Source organism: Ascaphus truei, chromosome 3, assembly GCF_040206685.1.
Source record: "Ascaphus truei isolate aAscTru1 chromosome 3, aAscTru1.hap1, whole genome shotgun sequence".
In the NCBI taxonomy this organism is placed as follows: Eukaryota; Metazoa; Chordata; class Amphibia; order Anura; family Ascaphidae; genus Ascaphus; species Ascaphus truei.
This window is the reverse complement of record NC_134485.1, coordinates 111,087,405-111,107,865: the sequence shown is the minus strand read 5'-3', so window position 1 is coordinate 111,107,865 and position 20,461 is coordinate 111,087,405. Positions and strand designations below refer to the sequence as shown.

The 20,461-nt window shown below is 44.2% G+C and overlaps 1 protein-coding gene across 3 annotated transcripts in view; it reads right to left on the bottom strand.

Moving 5' to 3' along the window:
- The window catches only part of CNKSR2 (connector enhancer of kinase suppressor of Ras 2), a 548,762-nt gene that overhangs the window by 332,373 nt on the left and 195,928 nt on the right, over positions 1 to 20,461 (bottom strand). For all 3 annotated transcript variants that reach the window (XM_075589347.1, XM_075589348.1, XM_075589349.1), the window contains exon 9: positions 19,901 to 19,969. In XM_075589347.1, coding sequence (XP_075445462.1) covers positions 19,901 to 19,969 — 69 coding nt within the window. The remainder of the gene's footprint in view (positions 1 to 19,900; positions 19,970 to 20,461) is intronic.

Here is a 20,461-nt window from a genome sequence, read left to right as displayed (position 1 = left end):
GTTCTCCAATGCAACTACAACACACATCACTGCAAAATGCTCAAAGAACTAGATTGGTCATCACTCGAGTCTAGGCGCAAAGTTCACCTTTCCGGTCTTGCCTTCAAATACTTTCTGGGCAAGCTACCCACCTATCTGAACAAGATCCTCACCCCTACCACATGCAGCACTTATCATCTGAGATCTGACTCCAAAAGACTGTTCATGGTCCCAAGGCTCAACAAAGTATCCGGCCGCTCCTCCTTCTCTTACCGTGCACCCCAAAACTGGAACAACCTACCGGAGACTCTCACATCCACCACCAGTTTAAGTTCTTTCAAAACTAAGGCTGTCTCACATTTTAATCTGGTCTGTAACTGTTACATAAGCCTATAATATACATCTTCTGTGCATGCAATGTATTGTATATAATGTATACCCTGTTCATTTATGTAACTGTATTTGTAACCATGTATTATTTGTCATATTAACTATGCCCAGGACATACTTGAAAACGAGAGGCAACTCTCAATGTATTACTTCCTTGTAAAACATTTTATAAATAAATAAATAAATAAATACTACTGTAGGTCCCTCAACCTGTGTTGTGCAAAACCTGGCCATGGCCCTGTACTGTAGGGGACCTTCCATTTACAGAGCCCTGTTTTATACTTGCACCCCTAGCAAATCTTTTTTGCACAGCTCTGCTTTGGGAACTGTAAATCACCAAAGGGTGGAGCAACCCAACAAGCCTCAACATTTTGAACAGTGTAGAAAATCTGCTGTTGACTGTACTAGACAATAAATCCAAAGAATTGACCATCTCAATATAATCTTACATTGACTCACAGGAGGTGCAGTAAAATCCAATTACAATGATCAGTGTTTAAAGAAATAGTAATAAAGATCAGAGGAAAACATGAACATGTATAATACAGACGTGGCTCAGATAACTGTCTTCGGTGCCTCTGCCATCCATGGTCACTTTACCCGTTTGCAATCCAGGGGGAGCATATAAGGGAGATAAAACAAAATACAATCTAAGTGTAGACAGTTTGATAACCTATGGGTCAATTCAGTGGTTGGTCTTGGCTCGTATGTGTAGCCTACTCACAAGATGCAGATCAAAAATGGGCAATAAAGCACAGTGGTCTCTGCGGGAAGGACTTCTATTTTAAAATTGAACACTTACAATAAAAACATTTAAATAATGCATATATCACAATGCTGTGACAGAAGAAGAGAGTCGGCCAACCGGAAGTGACATATCGGAGCTAACCGGAGGGGACAGGACAGCACGCTTTAGAGGGAGCTCCAGGGACATACTGTAACAGAGCGGCGTCCAACTCAAGGACTGGAGCTGACGGGACCAGTACACCCCAGAGGGATCTCAGGAGGTGGAGAGTCCAGCGTAGCGGCGTCCCACGCAGTGTCCACAGACCGGAGGTGGTGGGTGAGCCAGAAGTCAACAGCAGACTCTGTCCCAGCATTGTGATATGCATTATTTAAATGTTTTTATTCTAAGTGTTCAATTTTAAAACCCCATAAAAGTTACGTTTTTTATGATTGGTCTGCACTATGGAAATCTTTTCTCTCCTACTGCTGCGGCCGAGTTTATTCGAGCATTTGCCCGTTCTCGGCCGCAGCAGTAACCTGGCGCGCGCCGGAGGGTGCCGGGCGTGCGCCGAAGCAGCGGAAGAGCGCCCTCCGATCGGGGCGCTCTCCCTCCCGCTGCCGGGTCCCCCGGAACCCCCTGCCGCCGTCCCCCACACCGCGGGACACCAGGGCTCCCTCGGGGAGCCCTGGACGCGCGTGCAGGGGGCGCTGGCACCCGATGACGCGTGACCGCGCGTCACGCCGAGGGAGTGGGGCTAGCAAGCCGGGGCATCCCCCGGCTTGCGGAACTAGCCCTGCTCGAATAAATCGTGTCGGTAGTGTATATACACCGCTGCTTTGCTGAGATTGGAGGTCTCCACCACACATTGGAATAGAGGTCCTTCCCGCAAAGACCACTGTGCTTTATTGCCCGTTTTTGATCTGCATCTTGTGAGTAGGTTACACATACGAGCCAAGACCAACCACTGAATTGACCCATAGGTTATCAAACTGTCTACACTTAGATTGTATTTTGTTTTATCTCCCTTATATGCTCCCCCTGGATTGCAAACGGATCTCTACGAATTGGGGGACTACTGGAACCAGTCCCTACCAGCTGGGTTTGAGCAGGGGTTTTTAATTCATTTATTCACGTTATTTATCACGTGTTCACTTAAATATGTTTATGTATCACTTGATTTGTATTTCATTCACTGTATATTATAAGTGAACACTAGTAGAGTTAGCGCTTTTCTTTCACTATTACACAGCATCCATGGTCACTTGACAGCGTTTGTCTCGGCACCGGAGGATTAACGTGGCGTGGGGGTTCCGTGGACCCCCCCCGTCCCGCAACGCATTTGCTGCAGATGCCGTCTCCGGCGCCACTGACTTTTGCTTCTTCGACTGCAGCGCCGGCAAGTCTTGTAACATCTGTAGGTATATTAAAAACATGATTGAGGTCCCCTTCAATGTGTGAATGATGGGGCAAAACTAATGGTGCGGGGCAGTGATTTTAGATGTAGAGTGCATCCAAAACCTTGAGAGACATAAGGGCATGAGAATATATTTGATATTAGATTTAGATACAATTAGATTGCAAGCTCTTTGGAGCAGGGACTCCCTTTCCAAAATGTTACTGTTATGTCTGTAGCACTTCTCCCCTTTATGTGTTATTTATATTATTTGTTATCTATATGATTGTCACGTGTATTACTGCTGTGAAGCGCCATGTACGTTAATGGTGCTATATAAATAAAGACATACAATACAGTGAGCATGAAACGTGAAAATGTACTAGTGTTGGTCTTTTTCCTGGGTGCAAAACACACTGATTTGGATAAGCAGCTTATCCTTGGATTGCATTTTGTGAAGTGGGTAACTATCGCCATACAATACATCGTTATCTTCAATAGCGTTGCTCCCATTCTGTGATCTGTCAGCAGAAGTAAATTAATCTACAGAGGAGCAATAAATTAGCAGCAAGCAATGAAGTCCGTACAGGATTTTAAATATTTGCCAAAGCTTTTACGCTTATTGCAATAAAAGATGCAATTTTACTGGTACTACTTCAGGTGAAAAGCAGGGTCGCGATTTACAAAGGTAATATTTTCTGCTTGAGAAACCATGCGAGTAGAAAATACAGTGACAGGCTACCTCGAATGCACTGTATTTCATTTTCACCTTGGGGTAAAATAAGCTAAATGAGATCAATCTGCTGACAAGAATTCATTACGTTTTTCAACTGTTCACAGTTCTACAATGGGTTTGCGAGACCAGTATTTTTTTTTTCTAGATGCAGAGGTTCTCATTCTGTCCCTCATTACCAAAAAGACTTAGACATTATAGCTCATACAAGTATAGCCCAGCGACCCTCCCCCCTCCCCCCAACCTCATATCGGGTACCCTAGGGTGTCTCTTGGTCTGGCTACGTGTCTGAGTGTGGTGCATACCTGCTGGCAACAGGAGGGCCTGAGTCTCCCGCGGTGACATGGGGGACAACAGGACAGGTCTCTGGGGTGAATGTCTTCGTTCTCCTCTAATGGTGCAGCGCCTCCATCTGTTGCAGGCCCCAGGGATGTGGGGTGGAATCCCTACAGCAGAATCCTTCTCCCAGGGATGAGAGATTCCAGTCTCACACACTGTCTCTTTAAATAACAGCAGCTCTTTATTATCCTCCTTCACTTCAGTAGCAGCAGAATAGACACAGGGTATACACAGACAGCCAGCTGTCCTCCTTCAGGATTCCCCTTCCACCACTCTGGGCCTAGGGCCACCTAGATTGGGGCTAGCTCTTCCCTCACCCCTTATGCAGGGTGAGAGGTATTTGGTCCACCTAACTCTAACAGCTCTACTCATCAGGTGGCTAACTCATTCTCCTAGACTGACACTACTCACTCTTCCAGACTGACTAAATAGGAAATGACACTGCTCTTTGTAGCTTCCAGCAGGCACCGCCCCTATGTCTTTTGATTGGACACAGGGTCAGGTGACCTACCTTCACTGACTCAGGGCAAATGTCTGAAGCAGGGAAAATCCATGATTACTCCTGGAAGACCTGTCCTTACACAGGGATCACTGCCAGGAGCAGAGTAGAAATATAGCCCATAACTTACCAGGGCTACATAAGTGTAATGTTTATACTTTATTAAAGTAAGGTTCAGAGGGTGTTATATTGTATGTATATGTAGCCAGGTCCCCCAGTTCCCCCTTGTCTCCGTTTTCTGGGAGAATAGGGAAGGTTGCAGCGAGTGCAGGGAGCGCTCCGGTGCACCGGAGGCTCCGCAGTGACCCGAGCATTCAGGGCGCCGCCATGTTGGATGTTCGCGCATGCGCGGTGAGTCTGTGGAGGTGGTGATGAGGAAAGGTCGCGCATGTGCGGTAGCCCGTGAAACAGGAACCAATCCTAGAGGGCATAGCGCACGGGACTACGAGTCCCAGGAGCCTCAGCGAGACCAGGTGACGCCAGGGAGCCTATAGGGCGGGCGGATTCGCGGGAGGAAGAGTTAGGAAAGGGAAGTTTGAGGGAGAGACCACGCTAGTCAGAGAGGACGGGGAGGAGGAAGGAGAAGGAGCTCTGCGTGTAGGGAGGCAAGTAGCCGCTACAATAGGCCCTATACCCCAGGCCCAGTTAGACCGAGTCACAGTCAGCGAAGTTGATGCAGGGATAGGCCCTAGGATAGGAACCTGCCCCATTAGAGTAAGCGAGAGAAGTGTGTACCCAGAGACTGCCGCGGCACCATAATAGAGGTTTGGGCTCAGACCTCTTCAAGCACAGCAGCAGACCACCGGGTGGGATTGCCCTGGAAGGTATCCCTGGAGTGTCTTCATCGTCGGATCCTTTGTGAAGTCAGTTTGCAGGCCCGAGCGCTGTAACATCCATAAGTGCACAAACTATAAATCAGTACATAGTGGCTGCGCAGTCATACACACACATACCGCACTTTGGGGGTGGGATTGTGGTGTGGGGAAACTGGACACGGTGTGGGGGTACATGGTGAAGGGGTCGCGTCCTGCGAGACGCGTTAGTTATAGTGTCTCCTATACAGAGGGATACTCACTGTATGACATGCAAGGTTATGGTTATCATTAGTAAAGTCACTGTTTCTTTTATATGCTGTGTGCGTAGTATTACATTATTGTCCTGTGAGAAACCACTCCCGCTTTGCTGGGAGCCGTCACAGGTGGAGGCGCTGCACTTGGTAAGAGGTTATCTGTATTCATATGTGTTGCCCCAGGCTCTCCGTGGCAGAGGCTTAGGCCCTGCGAGCCAACAGGTTAAACAGCATTGGTAGCGCACTGTATTCAGCAGGAAACAGGGCTACATTTGGAGGCGCTGCTGAGATCAGACCTGGGGTGCCCCGATTCCAAATTCACACAGCCATCTGTTCAGAATGACTCTCCCCTCGCGTCAAAGCGTGAGCGAATGGGCGCGGCAGATGCAGACGCCCGCCGCGTGGTGGCTGTGAGTCAAGTTCCTATGGCCTTGCCTTTAGAGACATTGCAAACGGCCCTAAGGCAACTACCAGGATTCTCCAAAGCCCGCCTGGTGGATGTCCTAATAGACAAAGACGCCAAGTGGAACACCCTGCTAGTTGACTGTCGCAGAGACTTAGTTGTTCTGGAGCCATCCGTTCCCCAGTATCTACAGCTCCCCAATTCCCCAACAGGCGGAAGTCCCTTCGTCTACCCATTAAGGGACATACCCACTGATGTGCTTGGCGAAGCTTGTCATACCCCCGTATCTGCCAATTACCCGTAAAGTGACGCGGGTAGTTGTCGGTCAGAATTTAGTTGTCCTGGTTCCAGTGTGTCCCAAGAAGCTGGACTGTGCAGGGATATGTTGCAAAAACTTAACGACAAGATAGGCCAGCTGGCCTCCCCACCCAGCTTACCACCCTTAGTAGAAGCACTAACCCTGGCCTCGCACTCTCAAAATGACAGAAAACTGAAAGCCTTCTCTGGGACCTTGCCCGTCCCGGCGGGGGAGGACGTGATAGAACCTTGGAAAGAACACACCAGGGGTGAAATGGAGGAATGGTCCTGTACCAACGCGGTCAAGCGCCAACGCATCATGGAATGTTTGAGAAACCCAGTGTCCACTCTGGTCAGCATCCACCGGGAGCAACATCCTGCCTTAACCTCCCGGATGATAGTCGAATTTTTGACGGAGGCCTATGGCGTGGCAGTAGATGATGGGGCCCTGTGGGCCAAGTACTATGCCATCAACCAAAAGGAAGGGGAGGACTTGTCGGCCTTCATCCATTGGGTACAGATAGCGTTGGGACCTCTGCTTCACCACAAATTCGTTATGGCCTCGCAGATGGATGAGTATCTCCGTAAGCAATACCTGCGGGGGTCCAGCCCCAGCCACCCCATTGCCAACATGATTCGCGATAACCTCACACGAGGAAGCCCTCCTACGTTCACGGGGTTGTTACAGCAAGTTAAGGAGCACAAGGCTCATCAATTACTTCATTCTCCTCAGAAAGCAAAAGGAGCCTACGCCCCCAAGAATAAAGGAACTGGTGAAAAGAAAGAGGATCCCCCGGACAAAACCGTGGCGGAGCGGCCGAAGTACTCGGGGAGGACTTCTCCCCCCTACAACCGTCGTACGCCGCCCCGTGATCTGTCGTGCTACAAGTGTGGGAAAAAGGGACACCTATCTTACGACTGCCGGGTGGGGGAATACCGTGATCGGAGCCCCTCCCCCAAGAAGTTCACGCCTAGTGCTATGGTCTGTGGAGTATACACCGCCGACGGGGAGGTCGTGGAGGCTCCGGCACCCCCAGAGCTTCGAGCCATCAATGACAAACCTGGCCCTACTACCTCCTTCCACATTACTGTTGGAACTACGATCATTCACCCAGTAGCCCAAGCACGCTGCCTAGGTGTCACACTCGACTCCTCTCTCACATTCGCCCCTCACATTCAAAACATATCTAAAACCTGTCGCTTTTTCCTCCGCAATATAACAAAGATACGCCCTTTCCTCTGTTGCTCGACTGCTAAAACTCTGACTCAGGCCCTCATTCTCTCCCGTCTTGATTACTGTAACCTCCTGCTGTCCGGCCTTCCTGCCTCTCACCTGTCTCCCCTACAATTTATCCTAAACGCTGCTGCCAGAATCACTCTACTCTTTCCTAGATCTGTCTCAGCATCTCCCCTCATGAAATCCCTCTCCTGGCTTCCGATCAAATCCTGCATCTCACACTCCATTCTTCTCCTCATTTTTAAAGCTTTACACTCTTCTGCCCCTCCTTACATCTCAGCCCTAATTTCTCGTTATGCACCATCCAGACTCTTGCGTTCTTCTCAAGGATGTCTTCTTTCTACACCCTTTGTATCTAAAGCCCTCTCCCGTCTTAAACCTTTTTCACTGACTGCCCCACACCTCTGGAATGCCCTTCCCCTCAGTACCCGACTAGCACCCTCTCTATCCACCTTTAAGACCCACCTTAAGACACACTTGCTTAAAGAAGCATATGAATAGCACTGTGAATATTCTGAACACATGATACATAAAGCGTGGCCCCCTGCAGACGCACTTACCAGAACTCCCTCCTACTGTCTCTGTACGTTCTCCCTACCTACCAATTAGACTGTAAGCTCCTCGGAACAGGGACTCCTCTTCCTTAATGTTACTTTTATGTCTGAAGCACTTATTCCCATGATCTGTTATTTATATTATCTGTTATTTACTTGATTACCACATGTATTACTACTGTGAAGCGCTATGTACATTAATGGCGCTATATAAATAAAGACATACAATACAATACAATACATGGTTCCCACCAATACCGGTGATGACGACTCTCCCCTCAACTGGAACAATCGAGTGGGACTAGTAGCCCTCATATGCGTGTTAGTGGATGGCGTCTATTCCTCGGCCTTGCTGGACACGGGATCTCAAGTGACCATCATATATCGAGGGTTCTATGACCAGCATCTTCAGAAGAGGCCTCTGAAGTCAGCCGAACATATAAAAGTGAGGGGCCTGAGCAATGAAGACTATCCTGTCGACGGCATAGTGACGGTGTCTTTGGAGATTCAACAGCTCAACACTGGGAAATCCCATCCCATGAAAGTGGACGCCCTAGTGTGTCCGGAACCCAAGGACCTACCCAAATATCCGATCATCCTGGGGACCAATGCCGACATTGTGCAGCCGTTATCCGGGCCTACCTGCAAGAGACCAATGAATTGCCTATGTCCAGTCTTCCACTACAACTTATTTAGGTGGGCAAGGACCCCACGGCCTCTGTCCCTGAGAATTATGGACTGTTATTCTGCGGTCGAGCCGGCCTAACGGAAATTCCGCCTGGAGCGGTGCAGAGGGTGCCAGCCTGGTGTTCATATGCCGAGCATGAAGACACTGAGCATCTCTTCTCATTGGCGAGCACTCCGGAAGAAGACGCCCGAAGAGGATACCGAATAATACCTGAGTTTTGGGATTGGGCCGCCGCCATTCCTCGTCGAATTTATGTGTCGTTGCAGAATCTGTCCCCATTCACCATGGCTATAGAGGCCCTGATCCCTGACTGCACCATTTTCCCTGCATCTGTTACTGCTGTTGCAATAATGTCCAGAAAGCATGTCCTGATCTCAGCAGCACCTCCAATTTTAGCACATGTACCCTCACCCTCTAGAAGATACTGTTGCACTACAGGTGTCAATGGAGCGCATACCTGTGAGGGACCAGGAGAGCTAAGCTGTCTGCGTTGTCGTGGAGACTAGGACAGGCTTTTGGTGTCATCTGATGTTTGGTATCCGGTGTTCAACACCTCGAGCTTCAGTAGGCTCCAAGAATCTTAGAGGCAGTCCCCTCTGAAGCAACTCTCATACACCCATGTGCACAGACTAGAATCCAGACAGGTTTAAAAAAGGAACAAGGGCCTTATTGGCAGTCACTGCAGTTCTTACTCATACAGCGGATGCAGGGTTCTTCAGAGAATCCTAGGTCTCTGAATGGTGCTGGCTCTTCTAATGTGGAGCCTTACTGTAGATGTTTCTGAGCCAGCCAGTCATGAGAGCCTGGCTGGCCTCTCTCTCCCACAGGGAGGAGACAGACCACACACCTCCACTCTCTTGGAAGGGTGGGAGAGCACTCACTAACTTTAGCACTGCCTCCCTAAGGAACCAAAAGGGAAGGGCTCAAGATCTGTACCCTGATAGGCTACACATAGACCATGAGTCACCATCACACTTCTGTCACTCAGAGCAGCATGAGGGTGGGTCAATTGCCCACAGGACTGCCTGTCACAGCCTAGCCTGCAAAAGACTTATGTGACAGGGGGGAAAGAGAGGCAGGGTGGACTAACCATTTTACAATAGGGAAGGGGAACATGTAATGGGAATAGGTAAATAACAAAAGTTTCTCAAGGGAAGCACAGGGAGGCGAGTACAGCAGAGAGGCAAACTCTGAAAAGACAGGAAATAACCCAGACAGAGAGGAAATATGTAGTAGGACCGAACCAAGTGACAATGGGAGAAGGGCAGCAAGTCGGAGGAGAGATGGGGGGTTGCCAGGGCAACCGCAAGAAACCAGAAAAATAACTGGAAGAGGAGACAGAACATTTAGTAAAGTTTTTACTGAGCAGTAATTTAATTTTTTACTTAAAATTTGGTATACATGAATATGCTGAGTGACAAGTTGTATTGACATATAATATTGAACTCATAGCTTTGTTTGGAAATCACTTTGTATACAGTACTTAAAACGCAGTAAAATATTGAATATTCTAACTTGCTGCAAAGTTTTCGAAAAAGGTCACCCAAACTTAATTAAAAAAAAAAAGTAATTTCTTTCTATCACTTATAGCAAATCCAAGACCAATCAAGTTCTGGCAAAACCAAAAGACGAGTGGTAATTGCCTTCCCTTACTCATGCGTTAAAGCTTAGGTTATTGGCCTAAGCCACGGGTAACCAACTCCAGTCCTCAAAGGCCCCCCAACAGGTCAGGTTTTCAGGATATCCCTGCTTCAGCACAGCTGGCTCAATCAGTGGCTCAGTCGAAGACGAAGACTGAGCCCCTGATTAGGCCACCTGTACGGAAACAGGGATATCCTGAAAACCTGACCTGTTGGAGGGCATTTGAGGACTGGAGTTAAGCACCACTGGTCGAATCTGTTCACATCATAATACAACCCGCATGTTGACCTGAAGGTAGAATTAATATCCCATGGTATTAAAAACTATTCAAAATCTCATAAATTGACAAAATATAAACAAATTAAAGTGGCGAGTGTGCTTAATCTAGTATTGCAGATGCAAAGCACAGCATATGGTTAACATGGAAACACTAATTTTGCAAAACACTAAATCAATTACAATTGCATTTCTATATACTAAGCAACTTTCAATTTCCCCAGGATGCAGTATAGGCATCATCTCATTAACAGTGGGAATAAGCAAACTAAGCAATTGCTGATGGCCCTAAAATGATCAGGTGGGCACGCTAATTATTCTGAGGGACTGAAGTCCGAGTTGAATTAAAATGCCACAGGTACTTAAAAAGATAAAATATATGGTAGAAGAAACCCAGAGAGACTGACTTCAGGCTCATGTGATTACCACACTTCCTAAACCAGACAGATATGGAAAATAAAAAACAGGAAAAAAGTGATGCATCCAAATTGGTCAAAGTTCCTCAATAACATATGTAAATGATACTGGATAGCAATGGAAAGTCCATGAATGATATGGCAATTATCAGGTGCGGGCTAGGAGTCTAGTGGGGTCCACATGACCACCACGGTTGAAACACCATAACAGCCCCCCCTAGTAACCAATATAAAATTAACAGAGGCACTGGTAAACATATGCATATATGTAGGGGCACTCTGGCCCTATTACCTTAGTGCTTGCAGGACTTCCAGATACTGTATCCAGGGCGTGCAGTTCATCCAGGTAGATAGCCAGCAGGAAGATAGGTGAAGATGTGTTGCACTGCCTCAATTTCAAACTCCCAATGAGACCGGAAAAAATGCAAAGTAAGCACTCAGCTGAACAACAGGTCAGGTTTATTGCAGGGTGGTGCAGCAAGGGGACAGCAAAGCCACACGAAAGCACCTCGTTCGTGTGGCTTTGCTGTCCCCTTGCTGCACCACCCTGCAATAAACCTGACCTGTTGTTCAGCTGAGTGCTTACTTTGCATTTTTTCCGGTCTCATTGGGAGTTGGAAATTGAGGCAGTGCAACACATCTTCACCTATCTTCCTGCTAGATATGGAAAATAACATGTACATTATGTACAGGGAGGGAGGCCGAAAATGTGGTCATTACAGGAGCAAAACATGCTTTTTTTTTAATGACTGTTTTTTTAGCATAGGTTTGAAGCATGGGGTCTCCAGAGCAAAACCCAATTAATTTCAGCTTTGTGAACCCCCTGCTTCCCAAAAATACAGACCTCCGAAGAGGGTACCAGAATCTCGGCAAAGTTTAAAGCTTCCACGTCATGATGATGTCACGACTTCCTATTGAAAGTAGTGGCGTGTGAGCTTTGAAACTCTGCCATTACGTGATCCATGCTAGCCAAGCAGAGCAACTAATGGCACTCACTACAGAGGACATGTAAAGGAGACAAAACTAAGCGCACGACTCTCATAGTGTAAAAAAGTAATTATATTGTGACAATATTAAAGTGTAAATGATTGCACGTACAAGAAAACGTAGTCAAAAAAAGCATGTCATGTTTAGGGTACATGAGAAAAAAGGATATGTATTTAATAGGCGCCTGCTGGTATAAAGGATATATATCAAAGCAGGTGGAAGGTCAGGGATAGGCTCCAGACGATGAGGTTGTGCTTAGAAAAAGAAAAAAACACAATGCATAGCGTAATACAGTACTGTATGGTGAATAGACAAACAACATGTAATACAAACAACATATATAACTAATATCTATCAGCTGAGAGATCAAGAGGTGAAAGTAATATTAATATTAAAAAACATTTAATAAAACATATCTTAAAACATTGGACATATGAAAAATAAAAAAAGAATATTTTAGGACAATGGAAATGTCGGATCGACACACTGCTGCAACGGGTGAAATGCCCACTCACCAGACAGATGATGTAGGCAAGCGGTGGATAAATTAGAGATTATCCCCTCTCTGCTGCTCAAACAGCCACTGCACCCGGTCCGTAGGTGGAGAGTTGCACACGCCCACCGGCGTGTGTGCGTGTAGCCTCTCTCGACACTCAGTGAAGGACGTGCAGGTAGGATCAGTTTAGCCACAGCAGATTCGCTAGATGTTTGGCAATAAGCGTCGGCTTGTATCAGCTGATTCGCCACCGGATCCGTTGGGAAAGTAGGAATAAAACCCGATGCTGCAGTTGAAGTCTCAAAGGCCACCCTACGCGTTTCGAAAGCGTACTGCTTTCTTCCTCAGCGAATCTGCTGTGGCGGCGGGCGTGTGCAACTCTCCACCTACGGACCGGGTGCAGTGGCTGTTTGAGCAGCAGAGAGGGGATACTCTCTAATTTATCCACCGCTTGCCTACATCATCTGTCTGGTGAGTGGGCATTTCACCCGTTGCAGCAGTGTGTCGATCCGACATTTCCATTGTCCTAAAATATTCTTTTTTATTTTTCATATGTCCAATGTTTTAAGATATGTTTTATTTAATGTTTTTTAATATTAATATTTCTTTCACCTCTTGATCTCTCAGCTGATAGATATTAGTTATATATGTTGTTTGTATTACATGTTGTTTGTCTATTCACCATACGTATTACGCTATGCATTGTGTTTTTTTCTTTTTCTAAGCACAACCTCATCGTCTGGAGCCTATCCTGGCCTTCCAACTGGTTTGATATATATCCTTTATACCAGCAGGCACCTATTAAATACATATCCTTTTTTCTCTGTTACTTTTCTGACCAGGGGGTCAGTCGTTGTATTTTAGGCAGCCCCTTATATGTGGACAATATCCCCATTTAAGGTCTTATATTGTGATTTTGCCCTATTTATTTAGTCAGCGCTACCTGTTCTGTTTTTTCTATGTTTAGGGTACATGTTACCACTCAGGAAGTAGATGACTTGCTTCGTGAGGATCCTTCAACATACACTCCTTCTGGTCCAGGCAGGAAACCTTAACCCCAGTTGCTGCAGGTATATCCAGTTACGATTTGTAGCAATGTCAGTTACATAATACCCACAGGGTTACAGATGAAGAAAGCAATGGTGCAAACTCTCCTACACCGATGGATTCACTCCAGCTGGGACCCGTCTGGAAGCAATAAACCTCCGCCCCATTTTGATCGTTAATCGGGGCACTGACGTCACCTCAGTTAGTCACGAGTCCACACCGGTCAATTAGGTGAAAAGCAATGGAAATGGGGTCCTGCAGGCAGCGTGTGGAGGGTCCATAGCACAGTGATGATTGCAGGAGAGTGTTCAGTTCAAACACACAATCCTACGCTTTCGTAGCGAACTACTTTGTCAGGGAACTAGTTCGCTATGAAACACGTAGGATTGTGTGTTTGTACTGGACACTCTTCTGCAATCACCGCCGTGCTTTGGACCTTCCACACGCTGCCTGCAGGACCCCATTTCCATCGCTTTTCACCTAATTGACCGGTTCTGGACTCGTGACTAACTGAGGTGACGTCAGTGCCCCGATTAACTATCAAAACTGGGCAGAGTTTTATTGCTTCCAAACAGGTCCCAGCTGGAGTGGATCCATCGGTGTAGGAGAGTTTGCTCCATTGCTTTCTTCATCTGTAACCCTGTGGGTAATATGTAACTGACATTGCTACAAATCGTGATTGGATATACCTGCAGCAACTGGGGTTAAGGTTTCATTGTCACAATATAATTACTTTTTTACACTATGAGAGTCGTGCGCTTAGTTTTTTCTCTTTTACATGTCTCCTGTGTGATGCTGAGCCATCCATTCTAACATGCTAGCAAAGCAGAGGAATAAACCTCAAAGCCCGACGCTACTAACCAGGGAGACAGCGTGTATCATGCATAGGCTAATTTTAACCCTCGATATACCGGAGACAAACCATGAGCATGTGAACGCTGTCGCTATAATAAGGTAATCCTTAGATCACATAGTTAGGGAACTAACTGGAAGCGATGGACCCTTAGTCCCCCTAAGGGAACCGACAGACCCTCGCAAAACCAGATGCCCTTAGTGATAAATCCACAGCAGTGGACTCTTTGATAAAGCGCACCATGCGAGAAACGCGTTAGAGGTTTCTCTTTTAAATAGTTCATGTCCCAATAAATTTTTTGTTATTTTTTCATTTTGGCCTCCAGTTCTCTTTTTTCATTGCTGTGCTCCTAGTTTTTCCCCTGTTCATCCATTCTCACATGCTGCAGACTCTTCATGAATGATAAAGGTTTTTGTATTTTATTTTTTATAATTTATATTTCACCCATTATCACTTATTTGGAATACAAGTTTGTGTTCCCATAAACCTTTAAGTGCACCTTAATCGTATTACTTCTTTATTGGTTTGATATTAGCACAATACTATAGGAGTTTTTATTGTTTTTAAGTAGTTGCATTCAGTGCGCAGTAAATTGTTTTTTCCAACTCACTACAGAGGTAAGTATTTCTAGAAGCAGGGATTCCCTGAGATTACATTAATCGGGTTCAGCTCTGGAGACCCCTGCTTCAATTTAATGTTAATTTTTATTTTTTATATCACCAGCTTGGATTACCACTTTAAAGGAAGAAAGAGTCAATGGGATAATACTGTAATCCTAGTTCCCCACTACAACCTATAGGAGCCAGTTTCTGACATCAAACAACAAAATGGATACTTCCAGTGCTACTGTAAACCATAAGATTAGTACCAAATTCCAATGACAGCCAATAAATGTAGAGATCAACACACTGTTGGAGAAACAAGTACAGTATTCTAGTATAATGAAAAGAAGACAGCAGAAAACAAGCAAGTGAAATGAAGTAGGATGGGCAGTGCTCCATCTAGGAACATACAGTATACGCATATGAGAAGAAATTGAAACTGCATATGAACAAGGGTGTGGAGAGACATCAACAGCTGCATAGACTGGAAGCTGAGTCACTGACATTTTAGAACATGTAATTGGAAAAAAAAAAAAAACAGATGCGAAGAAAAAAAATAAAAAATGTAATGACCATTTGGGTTTTTTTTTTTTTGCAGTTTCTTTCCAGAATTAAGGGTTCACTGCAAGAAAAAGAAATAATATACACATACACATATACACCACAGTTGTACACTAGTTAGTTCCCTTCCTAATGCCTGTCTATGCTTGCTTAAAAATCTGCTGCAGTCCTTAGAGATGATGATGATGATGATGATGATGATGATGATGATGATGATGATGATGATGATGATGATGATGATGATGATGATGGTGGTGGTGGTGGTGGTGGTGGTGGTGGTGGTGGTGGTGGTGGTGGTGGTGGTGGTGATGATGGTGATGATGATGATGATGATGATGATGATGATGATGATGATGATGATGATGATGATGATGATGATGATGATGATGATAGCACTCCCAATTGGGGGCGACAACTGGATCAAGTTTAGCTGGACACTTTTGTTCAGGCCTGTCTTTGTTTTTCTAACCTCTTACAGCGCAGTCAAGAATTTTGTAAAGAATTCAAATAACAGGAATCAATCTACATGCCATGCAGAAATATATCCAGCTGGCAAACCTCCTGTATCGCTTAATGTTTCCCTATAAATACATACTATACATTGCGTATGGATAATGGACGCCAACCACTTTTTGGAACTGTAGAATTCCTATTAACTTTGCAATATTAAAACAGCAATCCCTCCACCCCCAAATAAAAAATATTTATCTGGCCAACCTGAATCAGGGGGCTCCTTGGAGCTGATCTGTGGTCCCCCGATCTCTGGGACCCAAAAGGTTCCAAAGTAATAAGACTTTGCATTTTTGTAGTTTCCTTTTGCGGTAGAGGGGGGGGGGGAGAGAACCTGGCAAAACATGAAAGGTGGGGTACAGTAACTTGATGACGTTGCAGCTTTCTATTGGCTGCTGAAGTCAAGGCTGACCTCGCCACCATGGTGTGTCAACCAGGAAAGTATTCTTGAGAGGGGGTTTCGTCTAAAAATGGTCCAAACAGCCACTTCGAAGTATATAAAATGACTCCCTTATTATTTTGTTACACATTGAACTGTAATGTAATGATTAGCAAGCTGGCTATTCAGTATCGCTAAAAAATGTATATATAATTTAACGTAATACTAATGCATTGCAAGATTTAGCTCACTACAATGTGCACATTGAAATAAAATTAACACTGCACCTGGGCTGCAAATTGTATTCCGGCACCAGAGGGTGCCTTATAGCTTAGTACCACTTAGTAAATATGTGTGTGCATTTAGATGTTGGAATGATAAAGATGGAGAAATGGAAATCAGTCGTCATGGCTGGGAGTTATTGGTTAACTGGTTAACACCCTAACGGGTGTTGCAAGCATATGTGGCAACTGAACCAGTAGTGAGACAAGTCAGATGCTGGCCTAGTCTCTTCCCACTTAAGAAAATAATCTACCCCGATGTAGGGTTGCCACATTTAAGTTTTTATAATACGGGACGCCAAAATCCAGTATGAAAGTGTGACGTCATAATGAGTGATAATTTGCAAATGCTTGGAGCCGAATGATATCTCCCGTTTGACTGCTATATTCTTTGGTTTTTATCATTTCTGCTCTTGGCCAGGGGCGGTGAAACAAGCGCACTGATCTAACAGGTAGCAGTGGGAGAAAAAGTAACACCTACAGGGGAGGGCGATACGGTATTATGAGATGACCAGGCAGTGTCCTAACTTTCTTATTTTAAGATATTTAGTAAGGCGACATGTATCGGAAAAGGTAACTATTGAGAATAATTTTAAGTTCAGGCATTTCACGTCAAGGCACTAAAATATGGGACATTTATGCATCCCGACTGACCTTTCCAGGACAACGGGACTAGTCAATGAAATAATGGACTATCCCGTATATACGGGAAATCTGGCAACCCTACCCCAATGTAAACACACTTGAACTGAAACCAGTTAGGTGGTATACGACTGTAGATACATACATACAAATCAGCAGTACAATGTACCATCATTATAAAAAAGATACATTTGGGATATGTAACTTTTATATTGATGGTTTTATGCCCTGCCCTCTGTCATGATTTGTATTGCTTCTTTCCATGCTGTAGAAATGCAGCATTATTGCCTGTATTTTGATTTCCGTGCCGTATGCAAAAAAATGCAGCAGTTTTTAAAATGGAAAATAATGTTTCTACTGCCTGTTTATTTAATGTTTGTATAAGACTTCTATAATGAACTTAAAAAAAATATGAATCCAGTTGCTGCCAAAAGAGCCAGCAAAGCATTATAGCAACAAATAGTTAACAGCACACAGCATATGTTTAAGGATGTTTTAGTGACCTGTACTTTTTTTCAAACACATTTTGAAGGAAGTTGTAGCTTTATTCCAATACTGATGTTTGTTTTTCATTAAAACCCCACGAGGAGGGTGTAGTCTGTTAGTAAATAGTTTCACATGTACTAGCCTACAACCTAATCAGCAGTAAACATACACAACACCAATGCCAGAAGTGATATCCAGGGAATTACTACTGTCACAAGGCAAAGTGAATGGTTCCCTATAATTTAATTTCAATTAGTTTTTTTTCTTAAACTCTACCAATTTGAAAACAAATTGCTGGAGCAAACTACATTGGAACATTGTCAGTTACAATATTGTTATTTGTTACTAATGCATAATTATATATAATACCCTGCAGCAACAGCTTACTTGATTTGCCAAAAGTACCAGGGCTGCTTACAGTATTAAAGCCGTCAATCCCAAATGATCTGAATGAGTTAGATTTCAAAGTTCTGGTTCAAAACTTTTTATTGGAACACTTCCTATTGTTAAGAGTAAAGTCTATGAAACTGCTGATGCTAAACTTCAGAGAGACTGGTCTTGTAATTGGTGTGACTCACTACATTTCCAAGTTCCCATATACAGTGTGCCCGCGTGTGTAATGTATTCTATAATGGCGCTCTATCATGCTATCATGCTATTTCTATCACCACAAACCATCAGTTGGCCCACACTGAAATCTAGAAGCACCCATGCTGTCTTCTGTAATGTTTGCTCAACAACATAAAAGCACTTCTACTGGCTGAAAGCATGGCGCAGTTAACAATGTATTTATATAATAGTCCAACATATTCTGCAGTACAGTATAATGGGAGAGAAACAAAAAATAACATGCACAAATATTTTATTAAACTTGAGCAGTAGGTCGAAGTCCCTGCTTTCCTTACAACCAGTGTAAAACAGGTGAACTGAAAGTTAACCCACCAGGCGTTCAGAAAATGTGACTGCAGCTGTAGACTGGTGTGTAAACAATAATGAATGTGGGTTTGTGATCGCCACTTTCCTTACAACCAAAGAGGAAGGAGGAGGAGAGTAGAATTAAAAAGGTAGTGGTGTTGACGATCTTGGGCTGCTCAGTGTGATCCTAGCAGTTAGCATACTCTCATAGGCTTCTGAGTGATAGATGGCATGGTGTAGACCAAAGGGCAATGTTTGTATAGACCTCTGTGAATAAGTGAGTTCCCAAGAAACCTTAAGTATGTAAAGGCTGAAGAAATGTATGATGTAGTGTGGCAGACAATACCCCAAGTGAGGAGCAGTGCAAGGAAAGCACTGGAATTGAGAATGGTAGAATATGAAAAAAATGATGAGTGTAGGAGAGTATTTGGAGATAAAGTCTGAGATTTACAGAGCGAAAGGGTTATGGAGAGCTTCATAATTGAGGGCTGAAATCTTGAATTTGGTTCTGAAGCACAAAGAAGCAGCAGATAAATTAACCTGGCAGCAGAATTTCAATAGATACTAGGGAAGACACATGGGAGAGAAAGGGGGTACATTCTAGCAATATTGCAAATGTGAAAGCAGAAATACTTCGTGAGGAATTGAAAGTGTTTGAGAAATGAGAAGTATTCTATAATGACTGTTCGCCATATGTAGGGCTAAATTTGGATGGAGAAAGTGCGGTGGCACTTCCAAGAGGACATAGCAGAAAAACTGTTACAGTAGACACATAATTTGAGAGAAGATGACAGATCAGGGATAGGTGTGTAGATTTGGGTATCAGCATTCAGATGGTGATAAAAGGGAGATTAATACTGTACATGAGTCTACAAAGAGAGAAAACACAGTGTACAGCAGTGGGAGAAAGATAGAAGTTCTAGAACAGACCCTGGTGGAACCCCAACATAAAGAGGGCGTTAGGAGGAAGTATCTACAAACAGACCACTATAGGAGTGTTCAGATGAACAGAAGGTTGATCATGAGAGGGTTGATGAAGTTGAGAGTATGGCCAACAGGGGTGTGATCGACACTGCGGAAAATGTTATCACTTTCCCAACTCAGGAGGTAAGATGTAGAGCGGTACGGTTTTCTCTCAGTAGGAAAGCAAACACATTTGAAAATAACATTTTAAGAAAGTTTGCTATGCATAATACCGGCTTTAAACACTTAAAATACAACATGCATATTGAAGGGCTGCTATTAAAATCAGTACCTTGTTTTGACTAGCCACTCCAAACCCTGCAAACTATATTTATTTCATACAAGGGAATTGAGATGACTGTTTTACAAACACAGCCTTGTAATATTTAATAGTCCTAAACCTCACATGTACAAACCCAACACAACTCTGCTGGACAATATTCTATCAATGGATTTGTATTGTAGTACATTTCTTGGAAAATGTGACATGCGTGCTTCTTTATCCAGACGTCAATGCTTATAATGTAGCATACATACCACAGTTTGATGGTTAACTTGGATCACTTCATCCCCAGCATGGATTTTCTTGCATCGATCAGCAGGCGACTGTTGTACAAGCAAAATTATATCTTTTATGAGCACATTCTAACACCGTCTAATCTCTACGATGGCCTTAAAGTCGCACATTATCAATAATTCTCAGTTCAGACATTTCTAAATGATACCGGTAGCTGACAAACCAACCTAACACTTATTTGGTTAACCAACGTCATAGTCAGGATAATGAAATACAGATGTGATATTCATTATTTTTGTACAGACGTTAAATAAAAACATCCAGCTATGCTATCCATGAAGCTTGAAACAAAGCTGTTTCAAAGCATTTTTATTTTTTTTATTTTTTTATTTTTTATTTTTTATTTTTTTACACAGCTCAAAGATGTGAGAGTCTTACAGAAACATTAAACCGTTTCACTGCCCTTATGATGTTTTCCGGACATTCTTAGAGCATCATTAGGGTTTTGCTCATTTTCACAATTGTGTATATAATTGAAAAATGGGAGAGGGGGAGGCTCAGTGAGTAAAGACACTGACTGG